General features: G+C 41.9%; 1 protein-coding gene across 1 annotated transcript in view; it reads right to left on the reverse strand.

The window, feature by feature from the left end:
• Positions 1–686: 686 nt before the first annotated feature.
• The window catches only part of PLD3 (phospholipase D family member 3), a 36,047-nt gene continuing 9,520 nt past the window's right edge, over positions 687–27,213 (reverse strand). The window contains exons 4-12 of the mRNA XM_089659118.1: positions 27,008–27,162; positions 25,656–25,839; positions 21,003–21,123; positions 20,112–20,239; positions 17,527–17,727; positions 14,256–14,395; positions 10,556–10,721; positions 8,443–8,542; positions 687–4,682 (exon numbers count right to left, since the gene is read on the reverse strand). Coding sequence (XP_089515244.1) covers positions 4,486–4,682; positions 8,443–8,542; positions 10,556–10,721; positions 14,256–14,395; positions 17,527–17,727; positions 20,112–20,239; positions 21,003–21,123; positions 25,656–25,839; positions 27,008–27,162 — 1,392 coding nt within the window. The 3' untranslated portion in view covers positions 687–4,485. The remainder of the gene's footprint in view (positions 4,683–8,442; positions 8,543–10,555; positions 10,722–14,255; positions 14,396–17,526; positions 17,728–20,111; positions 20,240–21,002; positions 21,124–25,655; positions 25,840–27,007; positions 27,163–27,213) is intronic.

Consider the following 27,213-nt stretch of genomic DNA (forward strand, 5'->3'; position numbering starts at 1 on the left):
CAATCGCTGACCGGTGTGTTCTGGCGGGGAGGGCAATCCCAGTCAGAACGCAATAGCTCAGTGGGGAGATCACTGCACGAAAATCACATCATTAGTGCAGTGAACTCTTGGTGAGCTCCTCAGCTTTTACTTCCAGGCCGAATGAAAAAAAAAAACTTACCATATGTACCAGGCTTAACCCTTCCCTCCCCCACCTAGACTGACAATGCTGTTTGCTGTGCCCCCATGTGCTCCTTCATCCACTCTATTAAAGCAGGTGTGTTACTGGCCAGGTGAGAAGTTTGAGGAAAAAAAGCTGAATAAAAGAAAACTAATGCAGCCAACACATCTAAAGATTGGAAAACTGCAATATATAAAATTTTTGGTTTAATACCACTTTAAGCATCAGGGGGTGCTTAGCAAAAAAAGTGAAGCAGTTTCCTTTGGATTTTTTCCCACAGGTTTGCTTCAGATTGGTAAAGCTAGTAGATGTGAGCATACTTATTATTTCCTTGGTATCATTCACAATTCTCAAACTGATATCAGGATTTATTTCCTATGTTATAAATGGCCGTTACTGGAAGTAACGGCCATCTTTGCAAACAATCACTGTACAAATCCTTTGTACATTGAGCCCTTTACTTGCTGTCTGACCTTTATAAAATATATAATACAATCAAAATACAATCAAAATATGAACACAAGCATTCTTTAATCAAACTGTAAAACTTTATTTACGGAGACCAGCTCTGTCAAAATTACGAGAGTAAATTTTATTTTTTTACATTGGACCTGCATGACCCGTGACTTTAATAAGGAACTGCTTGTTTTGTACAATGTTCACCCATGACACTACAAGCAGGTTTGTTCTATACATGTACACGGGACATTTGGAAAACTCTTTTGAATGATGGAAACTGATTGCTGGAAAACGTAGGTTAAAAAAACGTCTGTTTAGCCACGTTTGCATACCGCGTTTATGCACATTTATGAGCTTTTACGTTTAGAAGAGTTTTTTTAAGATAACCTCAGGAGACCTTCCATAATGCCCTGAATGCACTGAAAAACAGTAAAAAATTAACTATTTCAGACATTTTGAGAGAAATAGAGCAGAAGCAGAGAGAGCAGTATGTGTGGAGATGACCTGTCTTTTCTGGTTGTATTCACTATGGATCTCATCATGAGCAATGTTCTACCATTCTTTCCTTCATGCGGAACCTGGAACTGACTGCGCTAGTGTACCGGGTTCATTTGAATACATGGAAAACGCTTTGTATGCATTTCTGATGATGAAAAAAGGCTCTAGACAGCGTCTGGATATGGAACAGTTAAAAAATGCTTCTAAACACAAACGCTTATAAACACGGTTAGCCGCGTTTACAAGCATTTGGCGTTTGAAACGCTGATAAAATCTACTCCTGAACGCAAGTTTGGTGCGTTCAAAAAAACGACAGTAAACTCAACTGCCTGTAAAAGACTGTAAATGACGATGTGTACATGGACACATAGGAAAACATTAGGGAGGGTTCAGGGGCTGCTGAAAAGAAAGCAGAAAAGCTCCTGAACGTCAGTTTATCAGCTGCAGTGTACATGAGCCCTAAAATACAAGGAAGGGAACTGTACAATACTAAGATAGCACCTAATGTAACAGCCTTGAAAAGGATTACAAAATAATAATGAATAAAAACTGTTGTTCCTAATTTAGTACAAGGCTTCACTATCAAAGTGTATGTAATTCCAAAACCAATTTTGTAAGGCCACCAGTGGATCTACCTGATCAGCGGGGGATCTGTCCACTGATCCCTGCTGAGCAGGTGGATGACAGGTTCATGTCCGCTCTGCTTATGCAGACACAGCCCATGGGCGATCAGATGTAAACGGGCCACCTATCCGTTTACATCCACCTGTCATCCAATCAGATCTGCTAGACGGATGCGAAATGGATCCCCCATTGTCAGTTTTTGGCGGATCAGATGCAGGCAGGTGTAAACGGACACATGTCCGTTTGCATCCGCTGCTCCATAGAGGGCAATGGATGGTCTGATCGGGTCTGTCTGAAAAACGCACAGATGGACCCAAATGCTCTGCCTGTGTGAAAGGGGCCTATTGGCATCATGCCTCACTGTACTCAGTTTTAATAAGCAAGTCATTTGTGCCATTTGTCATGTCGAAACCTGAGATCCTGCAAGTAACAGCACTTCCTATTTCAGGTAGACGACGCAGTGTTGATAACCTGCCCATGTGTCATTTGGGTGTTCCGCAACCCCTCTAGTTTGCAGGAGGCATGTGCTGATTAGACAGACAGCCCAATGACAAATTCAGGGAGCACATGGAACCTGACAACGATGCTGCTAACAGCAGGGTAGTAGCTAAGCGTTGTCAGCCTTTAACAGAAGAGTGGTTACTGGCGGGATCTAAAGGTAAGACATTTTTAAACAGATCCCCAAACAAGAACTGGCTTAATAAAAGTGTATACAAATCAGGCATGATGCCAATTAAACTGAAAAATAGATTAAAGTGGAAGTAAAGGCAAATCCTAACTAACTCTAAACCTAGTCTCAGCCACATTCTAATACTAAAAGCAGCACAGCGGCTAAATGGTTAGCACTTCTGCCTGGCAGTACTAGGGTTGTTGGTTCAAATCCCAGCCACGGCACCCTTTGCCTGGAGTTTGCATGTTCTCCCTGTACCTGCATGGGTTTCCTCCGGGTACTCTGGTTTCCTCCCACACTCCAAAGACATGCTGGTAGGTGAATTGGATCCTGTCTAAATTGTCCCTAATATGAATGTAAGTTAGGGACCATAGATTGTACACCCCTTGAGGGTTATGGACTGATGTGAATGTACAATATATATGTGTAAAGTGCTGCATAAATTGATGGCGCTATATAAATACCTGAAATAAATAATCTATCTAGCCCTGTAAAGAAAAGATCGCTATATGTATCTGTTCTGCAGCCGCTCTGGTCCAGTCTTCAGTGGCACCCTCTGTGTGCAGGAGACAGCTGACAATGGCTGGGAAGTGATGTCACCCAAAGACTTACTATGGGGCTTCCGTTGTGGACCGCCTCTCCCACAAAATGAAGCTGCCACTGACAGCTCAGCCTGAGAATGGAGTGGCTGCAGAATAGGTACGTATAGTAATCTTTTTTTTTTTACAGGGTTAGATCCATTAAAATGTGGGCGGGAGTAGGTTTATAGTTACAGGTGTACCTCAGTTTACGAATTCAATGCATTTTGCTGGATTTTTCGTATTGCGAAAAATTCAGAAACGCGGTTTCCCATAGGAATGCATTGAAAACTAATTAATCCGTTCCGGATTTCAGAAAAAAGTTTAAAAAAAGTCTTTTATCTGTTCAAAACTCTTTATAAAGTGCACTTTTAAGGCATAAATACTGTACAGGGACATAATTAAAAATGCATTCGTAAATGCATTGAAAACCATCTAATCTGTTCCGGAGGTCAGAAAACAGTAAAAAAAAGTCTTATCTTTTCAAAACTCTTTATAAAGTGCACTTTAAAGGCATAGTACTGTACAGGGACATGATTAAAAAAAATTTGTAAATGCCTTGAAAACCAATTAATCCGTTCGTATTGCAAAAAAAATCATAAACTGAAGCATTATTTTCAATGGATTTTCATTCGTGAACTGAAAATTACATTAACTGAGGAGTTCGTAAACTGAGGTATGCCTGTATTTACGTTTTGCCTTTACTTCCACTTTAAACTGGCCATACTTTTTTTTGTACAGCCTGTGGACTGAAAGAAAGAAATTTAACAGATTCCTCTTCCCATGGTACACAACAAGAACCCCTGCCAGCTATTGTATACTGACATCTGGCACCAGCAGCTGTCAGAATACCCAAACAAAGGCTGCATCTGATTGAATGTGGGCACTGCTCATCCAATAATTTTCCACCCATGCTTCTTCAACAAAAGTTGTTTAATCAACCTTTGTTGATCTAGGTGGTGCTAACAGGGTCACCCACAGATTGCATTTTGAAATCTGTCCTGTGTATGGCAGCCCTAAGGATTTTCATACACTTTAAAATATACTCATTCAGCTGGAACCTCCAGTCTTAGAAAAAGACCCAGCGGAGGACAGAAAAGGCCAAGATTCCCTTCAATAGCTTTTTTTTTTAAACACATCCATCAAATGGAAAAGAGAGAGAATGTTTTTTTTTTTTCACAATAGTTTTGTTCTAAAAAAGCTGGAAATAGTTTTCTTTCATTTTTGATTCAACTTTCATTTACAGGCAAGGAGTCCAATACCTAGAGATCGATAAACTATATATAATCCTTCACATTTCCACACCACTAAAACAGTATTAAAAAATAAAGTTCGACTTTAAATTAAAATTCCCATTGGAGTCAGTGGCAGCGGACAAATGTCCACTATGTGTTGGATCCCAAACTCAACAGATCAGTGTGCTCATCTCTAGTTGTCACTGCTCTAAGGAGGTATGCCAGAGTTCCTAGGTGTTGCCTTGATCACCTCCAAAAAGCTCACATGAAGAGGCACTCTCCCTTGAATCCAATCATTGTATTAATGGGGTGGCTGTAGTTGGAAGTCCAGTCTCTCATGAACACATCTTGAAGCTGTTTCTGCATTGTGTTTGTGGTGTTGGTGGCGCAGGTCTGATTCACCACCAGTGCCGATCCTGCTGTGTGGAAGAAATAGTCTCTAGACCAATTGGAGGTTCCTAAGAAGAAGTCATAGATTCAACCTTAGTATCATTAATGGAAGAGAAAAAAAACACAAGTGCCAGACAACCAATAACAATATTAAAATCATACATGGCCATATTTCACTGTATTTTCAAGAACATGAAAATTCCTTTTATGTCACCCCTTTGTCATGAAAATATGGAGGGTCCCCTACTATCAACACCACCCTTGTAGACTGAGCTTGTGATGAAAGACGCAAAAGTAACACTGCCTGTTTGCCTTTGTACTGCTTTTGTAATTGTAAGCATTTTGGCCCATTTGCTTTTTTTCTTCTCCTGTTATTGTCTCCCTGGCGCTTATTACTTTTGATACCATTATCATTTGATGTCTGCAATTTTACATCTTTGAAAAATTTCATTAACACTTCGTAAAAGAAAGATACATAAGTAGAGGTTACTTTCAGATGTCAGACATTCAACAGCTCAGGCAGTTATGTGCTAATCTGAGCTTTTCCTGTCCCACTTGAACGCATCCCTCCTGGGTCCCAAACTCCTTTTTTGGGTAATGAGGCTTCCCATTAGATTAAAGGAATAGGAAACTTGTGGGATAGAAGAGGTAGTCTTGCTTAAAGTAGGATAAAAGGCAAAACCGTTTTCCCCATTTTGGATAGATAACTCAATCTTTCTAAAACCAAGCTCATACTATTCCCTCCAGCCCATGCCCCCTCCCTTGACTTCTCCATCAAGATCAATAATACAATCATCAGTCCCTCCCCTCATGTCAGGGTACTAGGTGTAATCCTAAACTCTCATCTGTCCTTTCAGCCCCAAATCCAATCGCTATCCAAATCATGTAGCCTTCATCTCCGCAACATCTCCAAGATACGCCCGTTCCTAACCTTGGAAACCACTAAGCAACTTATTCACTCCCTGGTTATATCTCGCCTTGACTATTGTAACTCCCTCCTCATTGGCCTACCTAATCGCAGGCTATCCCCTCTTCAGTCTATCATGAATGCTGCTGTCAGACTCATCCACCTTACTAACTGTTCCATATCTGCCATCCCTCTCTGCCAATCCCTCCACTGGCTTCCCATTGCCCAATGAATAAAATTCAAAACATTAACAATAACATGTAAAACCATTTATAACTCTGCCCCAAATTACATCATCAATCTGGTCTCCAAATATCACCCACACCATCCCTTCCGCTCCTCGCTCAACCTCCTGCTCTCCTCCTCCCATGCTCGTCTCCAGGACTTCTCCAGAGCCTCCCCCATCCTCTGGAACTCTCTACCCCAGTCTATCAGACTATTGCCTACTCTGCCCACTTTTAGGTGATCTCTGAAAACCTATCTCTTCAGGGAAGCCTATCCTGCCCTCAGCTAATAACAGAATCTTCTATTCCTCCTATCAGTTCATCCCCCACAGTTATTACCTTTTGTACCACCAGCCCCTCCCTCTCGGATTGTAAGCTCCAAGGATCAGGGCCCTCTTACCCTCTTGTATTGAACTGTATTGTTGCTGTATTGTCTCCCTTTATATTGTAAAGTGCCCAGCAAACTGTTGGTGCTATATAAATCCTGTAGAATAATAATTAAGGGAAAGTTATAACACCTTTCAGTTTTTTTTTCCCTCTGTATCCCATTGGAAAGAATTCCCTTCACTTCCTGTCCCATAGCCAACACAGCAACTAAGAGGAAATCCCTGGTTGTCTCTAAGGTCACTACTGTCCCCATTTAAAGATTTCCCCTCTATATCTATCCCGGTGATAAACCAAAATTTGGGATTTACTTTTAGCGATAACAGTAAACAGGACAAATAATGTAATCCCTCTCTACAGCTAAAAAAATCTGTTTTTCCTTTAATCATATTTTCAAGCTAAACTCCAGGCTCTCCCTCCACAACCAACCCTCCACCTTCTAATAACTGCTAATTGTCTACATACGTAGTGTGATGCTTCAGTCCACAGTCTATTTTCTTCTATTTACAGGAGGCGGGTCCTTCTTCGGGTGTTCACATCATGGCCTATGTGATGCGGAGATTCCTATTGGCTGTCCAGTGCCAGGGTGCTCTCAAAATGCAGAAGAGAGTCTGCAGTTGAGGGCATCAGCATAAGGGGACTGGCTGGCATGAGTACATCTGCAGTGCTGGATTACCCAGTCTCTGGCATCTGGAAATGATACCATGGAGGGACCCGAATGGTGAATTTAGAAGACTACAAAAAGCTTCAAAAGGTGTCTAGTAAGTGGATCAGATGGGGGTTGGGGGGATAAATTTTGCCTAGAGTTGGGCTTTAACAACCTATTCAAATAAGATTACCATTTTGTACACGTACTAACTGATCTTAATGTCACTCTATAATATTAATAACAATCATCATCATAATAAAATAAAGCATAAAAAAATTGGCAGCTTTAGTAATTCATCCCCCATATAGTAATTCATCCCCCCTATAGTAATTCATCCCCCCTATAGTAATTCATTCCCCATATTAATTCATCCCTCATATAGTATTTCATCCCCCATAGTACTATTCCCCCCCAAGTAGTAAGCCAAGTCCCCCCTGTGTCAATTTACTTACCTTTGCTCCGCACGTTCCTCTCGCCGTGTTCCCGCGCCGTTCCGGTCTTCAGGGCGGACTGTGAGAATAGCCTAGCTCCCCTCACGTTCGTCACGCTGCCCCCCCTACACACATCCTGACAGCCAATGTTTGCCTGCCCTGGCTGTTTTTTTTTTGGATCACGCTCCGCGGGCCGGATTAAAAGGTCCGCCGGGCCGTATACGGCCCGCGGGCCGTAGCTTGCCCATTGCTGCTCTAGCCGATGCTGTCCACTCTATCTGATGGCGCCTCTGATGACAACAATTCCTGTTTTAAAAGATATAGAAATGAGTGTGGCCGGTGGGATCCATTCCTTCTGCGAAAACCCAGAACACAATCATAATGCGTATGAGCCACTCCGGTTAATGTTTTATTGCGGCCATCTGTGGGTCAGGAGAGTATGAGTGGTGAGGAGGAGATGGTTCCATTTGATATATCCATGCCTGTATCATAGCACTGAGTGTACTTTTTTATAGGAAGGAAGAAGTCTGGGGAGCTGTGAATATTATAGGCCAGGAAGGGGCAAAAGCGCATTTTGACCTTGTTTTATGATTGAGGTCAATATTATAAGCTGAGCATTCACTATCTACACAAGGTGGAGACATGAAGTGGCATTTGATGTATAGGAAGATATGTGAATTTATCTCAGCACATTGGATTAATGATTATATATGGTTGTGCTATTGTACGTTTTATGACTATATGCATTTAGGAGTGTGGTGATATCATGGCATTTGGTGGTTGGACACTCACTTCTGAATGGACTTTTCAATATTTGGGACTTTTCTGGATAAATGATTTATGGTTGCGCTACATCAATGTTTATGAGTATAAGTTCCACTCTGTTTTAGAATTTGTATTTATTTTGTACTGGACCAGAATAATAAAGGGCGGAGTGTACAAAGTGGAAGAGTGAAGGAAAAAAAATGACAAAGAGCGCTAGCTACTGGAATTTGATATACAGTAGTAGGACACTAGATAAAATAAGTTTCACCAATATAAGAAGTATCAATTCAGAGTAGACTGACCCCTTTACCACTATTAAAAGAAGCCTTTAAATGTGTGCTTTAATCATCTACACTACTGTACTGTATTTCTAAATCAACAAACACATACAGTATTCAACCTAAATTTGTGCCTTCATTGATGAACATATTTACCCTGGCAGTGATAAATTTTGCTAGGCATACATACCTATATAGGCCACTCTGTCAGTCACCATATACTTGTTGTGATTAACTCTTGAATAGGGGATGGGTTTCTGTTCTGGGGATACAGGAACCACAAAAATGTTCTGGAAAACAAAAACTAATTTCAAACCATGGTACAAAAAAAATAAAGTCACGGACAGTTTACAATATATCAAAGGTTGGTTATGTCATGATCACATCCTCATCCAGAATATGCGTTGCATTCCCTGAGAAAAACGCAAGGCGTTCTGTTATAGGCGTCTGTGCAGAGTGAGCAAGGAAAAATGTCACCAGCACAACGAGGATCACCAATATGGGTCCAAAGGTTTTAATAAACGATCACATAGTAACAGCAAGGCAACATTTCAGAGTCTCGCAGGACCCCTTCATCAGGCCAGCTAACCCTAACCCTAGGGGTGGGTCACATGCCTGATGAAGGGGTCCTGCGAGACTCCGAAACGTTGCCTTGCTGTAACTATGTGATCGTTCATTAAAACTTTTGGACCCATATTGGTGATCCTTGGTGTGCTGGTGACATTTTTCCTTGCTGATTTTGTTCGGTTCCAGCCAACGGTCGCTGCAGCACCCATTTATACACACAGCCATTTTTAACGCAGGAACGTGTGCGTTTGGATTGTACACTTGCATTGTATGTGCAGAGTGAGCATTCCCCTGTGGTTACTATGCAGCAGGGCAGCTTCTTGACACAGGACCCATAGGATAGCGGTCACTATAGCAGGGGCGCCTACTACAGTGATTCTCTACTTCCACAGCAGTCCCACTGGTATGGAATATGCACACAAGCTGGAACTATATAACTATGCAATAGAATCCAAATCGGGACCTCAGATTTAATTAATGACAATTGCTGAATAAACCGGACCATTGCAGAAAAAAATTGCTCTGGTTCACAGGGGGCATAATACAAAAAGATGGCAACCACCCCAATTTATACCTAGCCTTTGCAGTAAGGTGCACATGGAAGGGCAATGCACATCACAAGCAGACATTTCCCAGCACACTTACCAGCTAGCCTGCAAAAAAACCCCAAATTAATCCTGTCTAACAATTCACAACAAAACAAGAGGGTTTAGTTGCTCACATTTGCAAATATATGTGGAAGCCGCAGTGCCTACACTAAGGCTCCTCTGTATACTGCGGTCCTATCTCTATATTTTTGAGTCTCCAAGTTGGAACATTTATAGCAGTGAAAAAAAGAAAGGCAGGTTGGCCTGGAGAAAGCCCACTCCTCAAAAGACACAGGAACACAAAAGCCCAGCAAGAGCACAATGGCAGCTGAAGGCATCCACTGTGTCCCAAATGCCAAATCCAGTGAACATGCTATGCAAAAAGATGGCAACTGCCCCAATTTAGAACTAGCCTTTTTAGTAAGGTGCACAAGGAAGTGCAATGCACATTAAACAGACAAAAATTTGTCTAACCTTGCCGAAAAAAACGACCCATAGCAGAAATACAGGCATACCTCGGTTTACGAATTTAATGCGTTCTGCGTGACTTTTTGTATGGCAGTTTCCCATAGGAATGCATTTAAAACCAATTAATCCGTTCTGGAGGTCAGAAAAAAGTAAAAAAAAAGTCTTATCTGTTCAAAACTCTTTATAAAGTGCACTTTAAAGGCATAAATACTGTACATGGACATGAATAAAAATAAATTTGTAAATGCATTGAAAACCAATTAATCCATTCCGGAGGTCAAAAAAAAGTCAAAAAAAGTCTTATCTGTTCATAACTCTTTATAAAGTGCACTTTAAAGGCATAGTACTGTACAGGGATATGATTAAAAAAAAAATTGTAAATGCATTTTAAACCAATTAATCCGTTCGTATTGCAAAAAAAATTTGTAAACCAAGGCATTATTTTCAATGGATTTTCATTTGTAAACTGAAAATTATGTTAACCGAGGCGTTCGTAAACCGAGGTACGCCTGTATAAAAACTACACTGGTCCATAGAGTGTGTACAAGCATGAGAGCTGAAGTGGTTGATCATGTATCAGCTTAAAACCACATCACACAAACAACAAAGGCAGTTGCTGCCTTATCAGCATCACTCCTTGCTGTCACATTACAACACCCCTCCCTTCCTGGATTGACATACCACTTCTACATTGTAATGGGGCTTGCTACTATTCAGAGCAGCCAGTGAGCTCAAGAAGGGGAACATAGGTGGTTTCGAATTTTCCCAGCAGCTTATCAACAGTCGGACAGATACATGTCTTTCATAAACTGCTTTCCTTAGATGAGTATCGATTTCTGGCCAGTACCTGAAATCAAAAAATTGTGCATCAATGTAAGGAAATAGAGGCAAAATGTACAAACTTCAAATGTAAGTCATTACTTAACAGAGAGTACGAAGACCAGAACATGCTCCTGTGACTCAGAGAGCCCCAAACTTCCCCTTTGCAAGACACAATAGTTCCACCCAGGGGCGGACTGACAACTCATGGGGCCTCCGGGCAATAGGGGATCATGGGGCCCCTGTGTCCTTGCCCAAACTCAAAAAAGCCTATGAAAAAGGTACCAGGGGCATCCTTTGGGGCCCCCTACTGACCCCGGGCCCTCGGGCAGTGCCCGAGTTTCCAAATGGTCAGTCCGCCCCTGGTTCCTACTAGTAAAATCACTCTGTGAACTGCTGGAGCCATCCAAAAAAACCCACTGCCAATAAAGACTCTTCAGGTTACCTTAGCAAAAGAACATTCATTTTGATCAATTGAAATTAAAAAATAAACTCAGAAAGGTAGGGTTCCTATAACAGAAGAAACCCTGTTGGTAATGTTTCTCCCTGCCTGTCAGCTGTAGCGTACCCTGAGCCTTGCATGCAAAGATGAGCATACACTTACGGCAACCCCTCTGTGCCATGATAATGTGACTCCCACAAGCATGCGCGGGAGTGATGTCATCATGGACATGAACAGACCAAAGAAGAAAGGAAGACTGGGAGAAGATAAAAGTAGTGATGCATCTATATTTTGGCTGCTTAAAATAGGGTTATCCGCGTTTTGTCAATAGCAAAAAAAAAAAGTTGCCAATAACAATAATTAACTTCAATGTATAATAATGTCCCATCGACGTCAATACAAAATCACGGCCCATTGACGTCAATGCAAAATCGTGTCCCATTGAGATCAATGCAAAATCGCTTCCTACTGACTGCAATGCAAAATCACATCCCTTTGACTTCAATGCAAAATTGTGTCACACTGACTTATTTATTATAGGTACTTATATAGCGCCGTCAATTTACGCAGCGCTTTACTTTTTTATTGTACATTCACATCAGTCCCTAACCCTCAAGGGGTGTACAATCTAAAGTCCCTAACTCACATTCATACACATATTAGGGCCAATTTAGACAAGATCCAATAAACCTACCAGCATGTCTTTGGAGTGTGGGAGGAAACCGGAGTACCCGGAGGAAACCCACACAGGCTCAGGGAGAACATGCAAACTCCAGGCAGGTGGTGCCATGGCTGGGATTCGAACCAACGACCCTAGTACTGCCAGGCGGAAGTGCTAACCATTTAGCCACTGTGCTGCCCAACTTCAATGCAAAATCATGTCCCATTGACTTCAATGCAAAATCACGTCCCACTGACTTCAATGCAAAACAGCCCCTAAATGACTTTAATGAAAAATTGTGTCCCATTTACTTCAAATCAAAATTGAGTCCCATTGATTTAAGATTTAAATCACGTCCCTTTAACTTCAATGTCAAAAAAAGCCTCTAGTTTTTTTAGTTTTTTTCATTATATACATATTTCATTTTATTTTCTGTCCAATTTTCTTGTGTAACTTTCAATAAAAGTTATTTTATGTTACGGAATTGTATTTTTTAAATTTAATATTAATTTAAATTCATGATATTAATTAAACAGCTGAATTGACTACAATATTATATATAAATATATATATTTAAAAACTGTCTATTTCAGCCAAGTGCATTTTGAATTTTCAGATTTGGTCCAGAATTTTCATTTTGTTGCACCACTAGATGAAAGTGCCTGTGACAGCAGAAAGCCAACACCCCAGTGCTGGAGGGCATTATTTGACAGGTAAGTATGCCATAATGTGCTAACATGCAGTAAATACTAGTACATTGTGGCATAAAGCCCCCAGGGAAAATGAAAGATTGGACCCTACAGGCAGTCCAACTCCTCCAGGATGCCATTGCCAGACGTTTTGCTGTATCTCCCAGCACAGTCTCAAGAGCATGGAGAAGATTCCAGGAGACAGGCAGTTACTCTAGGAGAGCTGGACAGAGCCGTAGAAGGTCCTTAACCCATCAGCAGGAACGGTATCTGCTCCTTGTGCAAGGAGGAACAAGGAGGAACACTTCCAGAGCTCTAAAAAATTACCTCCAGCAGGCCACTAGTGTGAATGTCTCTGACAAAACAATCAGAAACAGACTTCTTGAGGGTGGCCTGAGGGCCCAACATCCTCTAGTGGGCCCTGTGTTTACTGCCTGGCACCATAGAGCTCAATTGGCATTTGTCATTGAACACCAGAATTGGCAGGTCCACCACTGGCGCCATGTGCTTTTCACAGATGAGAGCAGGTTCACCCTGAGTACATGTGACAGACATGAAAGGGTCTGGAGAAGCCGTGGAGAACGTTATGCTGCCTGTAACATAGTTCAGCAAGACCGTTTTGGTGGTGGGTCAGTGATGGTGTGGGGAGGCATATCCATGGAGGATAGACAATGGCACTGGCAATTGGGGTCAGACAATGGCAGTTCCTGGAGGATGACTGAATTGTCACTATTGATGGCTCCCACGCTCGCCTGACCTAAATCCAATAGAACACCTCCGGGATATCATGTTTCAGTCTATCCAGCGCCGCCAGGTTGCACCTCAGACTGTCCAGGAGCTCAGTGATGCCCTGGTCCAGACCTGGGAGGAAATACCCCAGAACACCATCCATCATCTCATTAGGAGCGTGCCCCGACATTGTCAGACATGCATACAAACACGTACGGGCCATACAAACTACTGGAGAACCATTTTGAGTTGCTGCAATGAAATTTCAGCAAAATGGACTAGCCTGCTGCATCATTTTTTCACTTTGATTTTCGGGGTGTCTTTGAATTCAGTCCTCTGTAGGTCGATCATTTTCATTTCCATCAAACGATGGGGAGTCCTTATGTTCCTAACACATTACCCGTCCGTATCAGTATAGATATCCAGCAGGAGATTTTTCCCCATTGAGATCTGATCTGTTTTCAAAGTGTTCCTCAATTTTTTTGAGCAGTGTATTTCATATTTCAGAAACACCCTTCTGAAATATTTTAGTAGTGAACATGCTAAGAAAATATGTAATCAACACCTTTGTTCTGAGTTTCATATGATTTCCATTCGTCCTTACAGCCAAATAAAAATACTTTGAGAGTGTTTCTGAACAGGACTGCATCCTCTGTCATTTTGTGCAATAGCCTACTATCAGAACTACACCTTGTGTAATACTTCCAGAAGCCTGCAATGATGTGAATAATTTCTCTTTGGAAGGGCTGTACAGCATAATTTGCACAGAGTTCTCAGCACGTGTATACAATTACTGTATTCAAATGTATGGGGGTGGAAATCGCTGGCCTACAGAATTGCAAGCTCAGGATTATGTGTTCCCAGTGGCCAGGCGATTTTACACAACAGGATGGCTGGCACTTAGTCTTTGCCAGGATATCAGGTAAAGAAAAGTCAGGTTGGCTGGCACTCTAGTATTCTGAATGTTCAGGTTTGGCGGGTCTGTACCTTTATGTTGTATAAACTGTGTAGCATTAAAAAATGTTATGAAGACAATATTACCTCTTGGGTTCAGCAAACTCCTCCGTGGGGGTATAATCCATAACAGAGATGTAGACAAATCTCTTGGCATCATCTATAACACTCAAAATGGCATCAATGTCTTCCGTCCTTCCTTTCGCAGAAAGTTGGGGAGGGGAGCTCTGGCAGGAAGATAGATAAGTGTGGTCTTTTAGATTAAACTGGCAGCCCTTACACTTGCCCTCCAGAGGATTTACCCCCCTTCATGATCAGGCCATATTTTGCGATACAGCACCACGTTACTTTAACTGACAATTGTGTGGTCATGCAATGCTGTTCTCACAAATAGAGCTTTCTTTCGGTGGTATTTGATCACCTCTGCGTTTTTTTTTTTTTAGAATCAAAAAAAGACTGAAAATTTTGAACAAAAAAAACAATATTTTTTACTTTTTGCTCTAAAACATATCCAATAAAAAAAAGTAAAAATCAAATTTCGTCATAAATTTAGGCCAAAATGTATTCTGCTATATGTCTTTGCTAAAAAAAATATCCCAAAAAGTGTATATTAATTTATTTATGTGAAAATTATAGCATCTACAAATGCCGGTATATATACTGAAATTTTTATTTTTATTTTTTTTATACTAGTAAGGGCGGCGATCAACGACTTCTAGCGGGACTGCAGCGGGCATTCTGACACTGGGTGGGAACTAACTGCCACTGACATCCCCATTGACACTAATACAGTGATCAGTGCTAATAAAAAGCACTGACACTGTGCTAATAACACTGGGCAGGAAGGGGTTAACATCTGGGGCGATCAAAGTGTTAACTGTGTGCTGTGTGCGTTTTACTTGGGAGACATGCTGTGCAGAGAGATACAAAGCAGCATGTCCATGCTGACAGGAGAGAGATCTGTGTTGATTACACACAGATCTCTCCCCGTTCAGCCCTGCGATCACCAAGCCCTACCAGGAATCGCCAGCCGTGATCCGGTGATTGCCATCCCCAGCAGCTAATAGTGGTGCCCCCTACCTGGAAATGCAAATCACATGTATATATACATGTGATTTTGTGCAGCTGTGCCGCCATGTAGCAGTACTTCTTCTATAGGGTGGTGGTTAAAGGAACTGGATAGGAAAAGTAAGCATCTCTCACTGTTTCACCCTTTATTTAGGGTACTTAGGAAAAGTCTACTTTAATGTCAGCATTCCTATGAAAAATAGGATGCTCCTATTGCTCCTTTTTGAAATCACTGGGCCTGGCTCTAGACCTGTGCCCTGACTTCACATGTTGTATGCCTACTCCAGGTCAATGAAGAAATCTCCTGTCCAATAAAAACTTTAAAGCTGAATTCCAGATATGATCTGTATTGCATACTTATGTTGGTCCAGCTTGGCACAATGTAAGTGTGCATATCTCACACCCGAGGGGTTGCTTCAGAAGCTGACAATTACTGTAGTAGTTGGTGCTACTACAATGATCAGTGCAATCTTCTGGGTCCTGTGTGAAGAGCTGCCCCACTGCACACTGACCAAAGGGCATTGTTGCACTGCCACTATTCATAGAACACCTAGAATTTTTTTCAATAACTACAAAGCGTTCTCTAATTGGACGAGGTGGAGATTGTGATGTCTCCATCCCTCCTCTCCACCTTGTTCAATCAGAATGCAAGAAATAATACAAGGTGTTCTATGACTTGTAGTAGTGCCAAACATGTGACCCCCTGTGGTTTGTGTGCAGACAGGAAGCTCATGAGGACCTGGATGATTGTGGCTTTCACTGTAGTAGCGCTGACTACAGTGATTGTCAGCTTCTCCAGTGGCCCCTCAGGTATGAGACAGGGGCGGACTGACCATTTGGAAACACGGGCACTGCTTGAGGGCCCGGGGTCAGTAGGGGGCTCCATGAGATGCCCCTGGTACCTTTTTCATAGGCTTTTTTGAGTTTGGGCAAGGACACAGGGGCCCCATGATCCCCTATTGCCCGGGGACCCCATAAGTTGTCAGTCCACCCCTGGTTTGAGATATGTATATTTACATTATGCTATACTGGATCAATGTAAGTATGCAATAAAGATCATACCTGGGGTTCAGCTGGTCTATATATTCATGTTTAAATACTCATCTCTGCGTGTCAAATGAAAAGCTGAATGATTGTGTAGTACATATCAATTCCTTATCTCTGCCATTCCTGCCTGTCAGCTCCTCCCCTGCTAGAAGCCTGATTTGTGGTCCTATTGTGGAGCTCAGTGCACCTTCTCCTCTGCTGTACAAGTGCCTGAGCTTACATGCCCCCCTCCCACCGACTGCACAAAACAAGAACAAAGGGCACATTAACCTCATATAAATAAACTTTAATGCACAATGTAGAGACAGAGCAGGAGATGGCGACATCTGGCAGCCCACTTTTACCTGCAGTAGAGCTGCCCTTACGGGGCAAACTGTGTCCTTCATTCTGTACCAGGCATTTTGTATTTATGTAGCACATACTACACCCTATATGGGACTCACTGACATCCCCAGTCTCTATATTAGTCATTATACCAGTTGGGCCAATAAGCCTTGACAAAGGGGGAGGAGCCCTCAAAAGGCAATGCCAAAAGGACCACGTGCTATCTGGAAATAGGGCTCTCCTAGACCTAATGCGGATACTTCTCAAACTTCATTTACTGACCCGCACTAATACATAGAGCAGCATGGTTGAACGTACATGGGAAAACAAAAGACTGACAACACAGGCTGTTAGCCTGCCATGTTACAGGATATGAAAGCCTGTGGGCACACTGTAACCTCCAGAAGAAGAAAAACCTAAGTGAGGACCAAGTTATTTAAAATAAAAAAAAAACATCGGCTGAGGTCATACAAGATTACTGCTGCTGTAGCTTTGCTATCATTTCCATCCTTAAAGCGCAAGAAGCACATTTTATGCAACCGAAGGGAAAATACCTGCATCCAATATTTACAGTAACTAATCAAATCATCATAATTCCGCTTTGTTACACTGAAATTAGTACTTTTATGGCCCTAATACGGGGCATGTTAGAAAACAAAGCGGCAGCCAAGGAGGTAGAAAGTAAGGTCTAGTACATGCCTACCACCCACAAAGTCTTTTGTCTAAAGGAGTCACTAGAAAAAGTGGGTAGAAAACATTGCAACCGGAGAATACTACTCATCACACACACGCTACAAGACCAGACACTTTGTTGCAGGGAAAAGGCCTTATGTGAACCATATGGATCAAAACTCAAGCAAAGAGTAAAACGACATCACTGGATCAAAACTCAAGCAAAGAGTAAAACGACATCACTTACAGAGAGATAGACAAGAGTCTGTGTATTGTTCACAATCATTTCCATAGGTGTGTCCTTATTGTAGATGGTGGAAAACTTGTCCGGCCATGGAGAAGGAATGGTGGCATTGGACGTACCCAGTGTCCAGTAGGCATCGAAAATTTTCTCCAAATCTTGGGCTAGACAGCTGCAGTTATAGACAGCCGATCCCAATTCCTTGACCTGTAACAAATTGATATCATCAAAATCCATCCCACAACCACTGGGACGTCATATACTCTAGAGCAGGTTTTAGACATTCTACCAACTGGATCTAAAACGTGCTACTGCACAAATTCGTGGCTCTTCAGAGAACAGTTAGAGGAAACCTATGGGCTGCTACTGCTTAACTGTGAAAATTCTAATTATCTGACTGTCTCGAGCATCAGAACAAGCATGCAGGAAGTAAAATCTGGATTAAGTTCTTGTCTGCATACTTTTTCATATCACTGATGCGAAAAGTGTTGAAGCTATAGGATCGGCATGACAGCCAGGTACATAGAGGTTTCAGAAAAGGGAAATAAAATAGGGGTCATTATGGATCACAGCTGATTAAAGAGACCTGTGCTGACAGAATACACAGACTGTTTTTGGTAACCTCTTCTGAAAATACTAGTAGGAGCAGGAGGAGATGATCAATACTTCCAGTCACTGACCTGGAAGTAATATGCAAATCTGGAGTTCTGTCTTCACTATCTGAATGTTTGTTTGGGTCAGTGACTCAAGTACAGCCAGGAACTGGCAGTAAGAATTTATGGAAGACGGTCAGTACGCAGAGCTAACATTTCTTAGGGGTTCCTTTTTTCCCTTCCTTTCTGGTGCCAAAAGAGCTTTATTAAAAAAAATAAGAAGGTACAGAATAACAAGGTTAGTATTGTATGATGCAGTAAGAAGAAACATATCAGAAAGCACAGGTATAACCATTGACCCACAAGGGGGTCTGCAAGATAACAAGAGTGGGTGCCAACCTGGGCCATTGGCCAAAGCATGGTAGAGATAGACCTAATAGCCAACAACATACTGCTCTCAGGTTATCATGTAATCTAGGCCCTGAATGACTTCTCTTGAGGCTCACTGTGCTAAAAAAAAAGGGGGGGGGGGGAAACAAAAAAGGGGGGAAGGAAAGTGGGAAAAGGGTGGTACTATAGTTTGGGTGGTGATATGGGGTGACCCCAAGCATTTCAGGCCTACAGGTGTAGTACTACCCCCTTCAGAGTTGCTGAGTATTTGGGTCCCCTATAGTCCTGCACAGCCAGGCAACACGCATTTCTCACAGACTTGCATCCAGGTGTCAGTAACCAGTCCTTGAGCTTGTTTTGATGTTTTATTAGGGGATTTTCGAACTTGGATGGGGTAAGGGGTGAACGAGATGCCCAAAGGGAACTGAGGACAACTTCCTGAACATTGGACAAGTGGTTACAGCAACAGTCCCTTTTGGAGAGCTAGCCAGCGTTTCCTGTAGTACCACCCCAAACCCCAGATACTCCTTTATCTGGCTGCCTGGAAAGATCCCTGAGCAGGGGATCCAGTGCCTGTCACTTTAAGAAATAAGACAGTCCCAGGTGGTGGCTAATCTGGTTTTAGTTTCAGTTTTCTAGACAACTGCTTACAAGAACCCATGGTGCTGATTGTTGGGGCAAGGGCAGATGAGTCTGGGCATTTAAAACCTTTGAGATTGACATCACCTGGTCTTCCCAGACGATGATTGAGAACAATCCATGACACTGGCAGGTCTCAGCTTTGCAAAGGGGGCAGTGCATGCTATAAATTCTGCAGGGTGCCCAAACATTTGCAGACGCCATTTTTTTGTTTTCTGTTATTTTGAAAGTGTAAATGATGGAAATAAAATCTAACTTTTGTTGACATATTATAAGAATGTCTAATCTGTAATTTGATGCCTTTTGGAGATTTTTCCATCTTTCCTTGGCTTCTTTATGCACATTAATACAAATTTTTAGCTGGGGTGCCCAAACTTTCGATCCCCACTGTACATGTTCAGAACTATGGAAGGTTAAAAAAGAAAAATCAAATATCATTTAGTTGTCTGCATTGAACTGTTAGGGTCATTATATACATTACAATCTGACCGTATCTTTGTAAAACTTTAGTTTTACCAAAACTATGTAATATGAACACCTGCGTAAACCAACTAATCAATCTCCATCCAATCGGGCATGGCCTTGCACTACAAAATTGTTGGTAGTTCTAAAGGAGATTGTACAACCAGATTGTAAGGTGTTGGTGAGCTTTAAAATTCATTTTCTGGTTGGTTACTGTGGATTACAGAACCTCATAAAGTTTTGTACTCTGCAATTAACTAAATCAAAAGAAAGCTGAATACACTTGAGTGTGCAATTGAAAGACAGTGAAGTTGGTTTACTCAAGTACTTTGATTAGCCAATTATGTGGCATAAGAAATGGCATTTTACATTTTCCTTGTATATGATTGTGTATTTAATGTGATGCCACTTAACCTTATTTATGAGCATTGGCTTTAAAAATGTAACATTCACTTTGCTAGGTGAGCAGCCTCTACACCTTTGGTAATCAATCCTATTGCATCTTACTTGCGTTAATGATCTCCAGTCCATGTTGGCACTGCCAATATACAGGTGCTTGCCATCCACCACCCAGAATTTTGTGTGCAGCACACCGTTCGTCAGATGGGGCAAGTCAACAATCCTAACCTCGGCTCCTAAAACAGAATAAAAAAAAAGTTACAATAAAGAAAATCAGAGAATAGGCTAAAAGGAAATAAAATGTTCTCTCTGAGTATACAGACACCTGGGACTGTATGGGACCTGGGACTTCCCACATGGAGCAGAAATATATTTCCAATATATTTAAAAAAAAATTATATATGTGACATATATTTAATATATATTGGCCTATGCTAATATATTTTAACATGTATTCTAAAAAATGTAAATGTAAATATATTTTCTAAAGGCATATATTTAAAAATATTCTTCAGATTTTTTTTAACATATTTCCAAATGAATTCCAAAAATGTAGATTAAATGTATTTTCAAAGACTGTAGCTGCTTACTTTTAAAAACAGACACTCACTTGTCCCTCGACCCAGCTCTGTCCTCACCACAGCCAGTTTCATCAGTCGTCCTCTCTCCCAGGGGCCGGCATCTTAAGTGGCTTGCGGCTTCACAGCCGGGTGCCCACTGCGCATGCGCATGCGCAAGTAGCTCTGTGCCTTGTGAAAGGTCCCGTAGTCTTCTGGGACCTGTCATATGTCCCACAAAAATACAGGGGGAAGAGGACAACATCCGCTTACAATTGCCTAGGTGATCGCAGTGGAGCTGGGAGAGGGCACCTGTCAAAATCGGGTACCCGCTCCCCAAAGGTGCCAATTCTTAACGGGGAGTGGGGGACGAGGCCTTAAAGCTGAACTTCCCCTTTTGGGTGGAGCTTCGCTTTAAATGTAGAAAGGATGGGGGTCTTACCACTTTCCCTCAGAGCATCAATGTCAGCAGAGGCCTTGTTGGAGCTGGGTAGATTGACTGCCACTCTCAAGGCAATACCTCGTTGCTTCATTTTCAAAAGCTCTTGCAGGATTAATTCCCCCTGTTGGACAGAAGTACATTGTTTTTGGTGAAGACAGCGATAGGTAAACAACTGCATTTCCATGTAAGATCCCTTTCAGGTGAGCGAACCGATCGAGTCCACCTGTCAGGTTTTTTAGGCAGACCCAATTGGTTCCTCCACTCTTCTCTATGGGGCGACAGGTGTAAATGGACATATGTCCATTTACATCTGCCATGGTCCATTCTGATCCACTAAATACAACAGACAGATGGGAATCTGTTCCCCTCTTGTCTAGAGAATGAACTCTGTCTGTATTCACTCTGCATAAGCAGAACAGACACAGACCAGCTATCCACTTGCTCAGCGGGGATCAGCGAACAGATCTCCCACTGAGCAAGCGGACTCCAGGCAGAGTCTGCCCCTTGAGAAAGGAGCCTTAGGAGCCCTCAGGACAGAGAATAATTTAGCAATCCTGTACCAGGCCAACAACCCTAAATGACCAATTGATAATGCAGAGCTAAAGTGAAGTTATACATAGATGGTAATTGGCAGTCAGACCTGCAAACATGATGTACACTCAACGTGCAAGTTCACTTATAGCAGGGGAAGCAAATCAGGCACCTCCAATAGTAGAGTTACCTCTGGACATAAGGGTCATTGAGATAGTCGACATTAACCATGGGGTACCTTAAAGTGAAGCTCCAGGAACTATACTTTTTGTAAACTTACATTAGTCCAGCTTGGCTTGATGTAAGTATACATATCAGATATCTGGTGGGGCTGAAAATCACTACAGTAGTCCACACTACAAACAGTGATAGCCTTGATCATCTGGGTGCTGTTCCTATGGCTTCCCTTCTGCACACTGAATACAGAGGGTTGCTTGCTTAGCATCACCATTCAGAGAACACCTTGTTTTTTTAATGAATATAAAGCATTCTCTAATTGGATAAGGTGGTGAGCAGTGTTAATTTTGACGTCAAATTTTGATTTGGTTTTAGTCATAGTCTTGTAACTGAAATGCCATATTAGTTTTAGTCGTATTTTAATCATCTGAATTGTTTTAGTCGTATTTTATCCAACTAAAATCTCCAGTTCATCTTAGTAGACTAAAATATATTGGGCCATACAAAATATATGGCTCAAACTGCACCACACAGAAATTGCATGTGATTTGCACAGGAATGTGATGCAATTCCTGTGTGAATCACATATGATGTGCCGCACCGCATCAGTGTGAACCAGGGCTAAATGGCAGCAGTGCCGAGTAAGTGCTCTCCATATTCTGTGTGCAGGGGGAAGCCACTGAAGCAACACCTGGAAGATCATGGCTTTCACTATATGTAGCACAAACTACTAAAGTGATTTTCAGCAACTCTAGAGGCCCTCTGAATATCAGATATGGATACTTACATTGAGCCAAGCAACACCAAAGTAAGTTTAAAAAAAATATAATTCCTGGAGTTCTTCTTTAACCTCCCTGGCGGTATGATTATTTCAGATTTTTGGTGCTGAAAGCGGTACCATTTTTTTGCATGGAAATATGTATTTTTTTTATTGTAGGCTGTAATTTTTAAGAAAAACTCACTGAAATCTGTCCGAACAAGAGTCTAGTAAACATCCCGGGTATGATAAAATTTGAAATACAAAATCATAAATTATAATTTAATAAATAATCATAAAAATAATATAAAAATAATAAAAAATTTAATTCAATAATATAATCAAACCAAAAACACTGAAATGTGAAATAGAGCGCCAAGTTCGCACATCGCTGAGCTCAGTCGCAAAATCGTTTTCAGTTTCTGATGACGAATTTCCCCCACGAATCATTATCACTCAATTCTCCAAGTGGTTCTGATTTACTATCGCTGTTCTCTAGCTGGTCTAAACCGCTTTTGACCTAAAGGGACACTTTTTGGACGCCATGGACATTTCTCAGTTTCCAGGCAGAAAGAACAGACAAAATGCAGGCAGGGCGCAGGACAAAGCACTAGGGACAATATGTATGTGAAATAGGTTGAAACAGCAATGTTTTACTGTGTAAAATGTAAAAAAAAAAAAATGACATTTTTTAAAATTTTTAAATTTCCCGCCGGCGGCGGCGCCCGTACGTCCCGACGTCACAGGGACAGGACACAGAAGCCGGATGCCGGCATCGGCCGGAGGAGATGGCCGGGGACGCTGCAGGGGACACATCGTGGGAGCGCAGGGTAAGGTAAGTGAAGAACACTTGCCGGAGCAGTGCCGCAGGGTAAGCCCGAGTGTAGCTCGGGGTTACCGCTTTTGGTACTGAAATGTTACCCCGAGCTACACTCGGGAATACCGTCAGGGAGGTTAAGATACTCCAAGGCTAATGGATACCTACATTAAGCCATTTCTTTTTTTTAAAAAGAATCAGTTAAGAGTAAGGAACTTGCCATTGGACTTAAAGATAATCTTATTAATACAGTGCATCCAGAAAGTATTCACAGCGCTTAACTTTTGCCACATTTTGTTATGTTACAGCCTTATTCCAAAATGGAGTAAATTAATTTTTTTCCTCAACATTCTACAAACAATACCCCATAATGACAACGTGAAAGAAGTTTGTTTTGAAATCTTTGCAATTTAGTAAAAATAAAAAACAAAAAAAAACACATGTACATAAGTATTCACAACTTTTGCCATGATACTGAAAATTCAGCTCTGGTGCTTCCTGTTCCCACTCATCATCCTTGAGATGTTTCCACAACTTGATTGGAGTCCACCTGTGGGAAATTCAGTTGATTGGACATGATTAGCAAAGGCATAAACCTGTCTATATAAGGTCCCACAGTTAACAGTGCATGTCAGAGCGCAAACCAAGCTATGAAGTCCAAGGAATTGTCCGTAGGATTGTATCACAGGCACAGATCTGGGGAAGGGTACAATTTCTGCAGCATTGAAGGTCCCAATGAGCACAGTGGCCTCCATCATCCATAAAGTTTGGAACCACCAGGAATCTTCCTAGAGCGGGCCGCCTGGCCAAAATGAGCGATTGAGGGAGAAGGTCCTTAGCCAGGGAGGCAACCAAGCACCTGATGGTCACTCCAGCCAGGGGTGGACTGACAACTCATGGGGCCCCTGGGCAATAGGAAATCATGGGGCCCCTGTGTCCTTGCTCAATCTCAAACCACACCCAAAAAAGCCTATGAAAGGTACCAAGGGCATCTCATGGGGCCCCTTACTGACCCTGGGCCCTCGGGCAGTGCCCGAGTGCCTAAATGGTCAGTCCGCCCCTGGCTCCAGCATTTCTCTGTGGCGAGAGGAGAACCTTCCAGAAGAACAACCATCTCTGCAGCACTCCACCAATCAGGCCTGTATAGTAGAGTGGCCAGACGGAAGCTACTCCTCAGTAAAAGGCAAATGGCAGCCCACCTAGAGTTTGCCAAAAAGGTACCTGAGGTACTCTCAGACCATGAGAAACAAAACTCTCTGGTCTGATGAAACAAAGATTGAACTCTTTGGCCTGAATGCCAAGTGTCATGTCTGGAGAAAACCAGGCACCACTCACCTCCTGGCCAATACCATCCCTACAGTGAAGCATGGTGGTGGCAGCATCATGCTGTGGGGATGTTTTTCAGCGGAAGGAACTGGGAGACTAGTCAGGATTGAAGGAAAGATAAATGCAGCAATGTACAGAGACATCCTTGCTGAAAACCTGTTTCAGAGCGCTCTGGACCTTAGACTGGGGCAAAGGTTTATCTTTCAACAGGACAACGACCCTAATCACACAGCCCACATAGCAAAGGAGTGACTATGGGCTTTGAACATCTCTGGAGAGATCTGAAAATGGCTGTGCACTGACGCTCCCTATCCAACCTGATGGAGCTTGAGATGTGTTGCAAAGAAGAATGGGAGAATTTGCCCAAAAATAGGTGCGCCAAGCTTGTAGCATCATACTCAAAATGGCTTGAGGCTGTAATTGGTGCTAAAGGTGCTTCAACAAAGTATTGAGCAAAGGCTGTGAATACTTATGTACATGGGGTTTTTTTTATTTTAAATAAATTGCAAAGATTTCAAAACAAACTTCTTTCACGTTGTCATTATGGGGTCTTGTTTGTAGAATGTTGAGGAAAAAAATAAATTTAATCAATTTTGGAATAAGGCTGTAACATAACAAAATGTGGCAAAAGTTAAGCACTGTGAACACTTTCTGGATGCACTGTATGTGTTCACAGTATTAAAACCTAATTTCTATGTATAATTTGTAATTATATGTATACGGAGGCAGTCATATCTGCTATTACATGTGATTATATTTTTATATAGCCCAATTACCAAAGCTGCAGAGTGATGTCCCTTGCTGATTCTCTTATCTTCCTACTACTAACAGTCTGTAAGGGTCTGACTGAAGAAAAAGTGCAGTCTCTGCTAGCAAGAAAACACCCACAACGCCCCTGGCTAGTTAGTCATATAAAACAAGAAAGGGTCCCTTTTTTGGCTGAAATATCAAAAACAAAGCTCTTTGATACTGCTGTCATACACCTTACCAAATGACGTGAAGTGTGAAATTTCATTACCAATCTACTTTAGCCTTTGATTTTTACCTGTTCAGCTGAAGGATGATGGGTGCCAGTGTCATTGTTTGTCAATGTCCAGTAGAACGATGCAATATCCACACTGCTCTTGGCCTCATTAAGAAGGTTCAGCCATGTCTGGAATACTGAGGGGTTGGATGTGGAATTTTCAGGATACACTAGCCCTTCCGGTATGCTCTCCACAAGAACCATACTAAGTATAAAGAGAATAACACACACATTATATACACACAGAAAACACATGTCTTTCCTAGCCCATCCAGCAAAGTGTTAAATTATGTGTTCAAACATGTGCCTGCTGTGAAATGCAGAGTATTTCTCCACCAGATTCATTTACATAGTATAAAGTGATATTTTCACCACATTTTATAGTTTGAGAACAAATGTGGTATAACTAGTAACTCCATTTTAAGGTGTTTTCCCAACAACTTCTACAAAAGCAAAATAGCAAACTTATAGGGGATTTTTTACTAAAACTGGAGACTGCAAAATTGGCTGCAGCTCTGCATAGCAACCAATCAGCTTCCGGGTTTTATTGCCAAAGCTTAATTGAACAAGCTGAAGTTAGAAGCTGCTTGGCTACTATGCACAGCTGCACCAGTTTCTGAGTGCTCCAGTTTTAGTAAATCTCACCCATAGTGTTCATCACCAGGGTCACCAGAACACCTAAATGCTCAATAAACAGCCATAAATACTTATGTAGCCCAAAACACTAAAAATATAACTGCTCAAATTCTCCTCCAAACCTGTGTTGGTAGGATCAGCATGTGAAAAAATTGGTGCAAGGCAGACAGATTACACTTGCCAGGCTCCAGTAGACTGTAACTAAAACCGACTCCCTGTTGCATAAATGTAATGAAATGGGTAAAATATGGATTCAGCTTCTGTTCTCCACCTGGTGAGAACTCCTCAGGTGCATTTTGCCCTTTGAGGCTTAATCGCAGATAGGGAGTCTATGTCTGTGTGCAGAAGACAACCATTTGATGAAGCCATAATTACTGACATAATTAAAATGAGAGGGGTCAGAGCCTCACACATGCTCCTTCATCAGGTTAATGGAGGACTTCACTGTTGCCTGGTTGAGCTTGTGTGAGGCTCCAAAACATTTTCCTAGTGACAAATGAAAGGCTTGTATTAGGCCTTTTAGTGTGCTGGTGATGCTCTCTTCCATTTAGATTGCTCTATAAGCCATCCATTGCTCTGTTACTACAGCACTCGCCATCTTCAGGTCTATACAATGTATGGAGTTTGACAGGCCCCTAATTTACTGTCCAATACACAAAGCCACCCATCATTGTATTTTAAACCCAGAATGTATCTTCTACTACCCATATTTCCAAGTAGAAATAGCAATCACTTACTTGCAGGCATCACTGGACCCCTGGTCTTGGTTCGTCATGGTCTCCATCTCCATTGTGGAGTTTGTACAGAGCAGTGGAAATAAAAGAAGATGAACAGTCATCAGACAGAACAGCACCGTGACCATAAAGGTGATGATGAGTGCGTAGCGGTAATACTGCAGGAGAAGAAAAATAACCTCATCAGCATCATTCTCTTTAACAGAGGA

This window comes from Staurois parvus, unplaced genomic scaffold (genome assembly GCF_062004578.1).
Source record: "Staurois parvus isolate SC_StPar_1 unplaced genomic scaffold, SC_StPar_1.0 ptg001133l, whole genome shotgun sequence".
NCBI classification, from domain to species: domain Eukaryota; kingdom Metazoa; phylum Chordata; class Amphibia; order Anura; family Ranidae; genus Staurois; species Staurois parvus.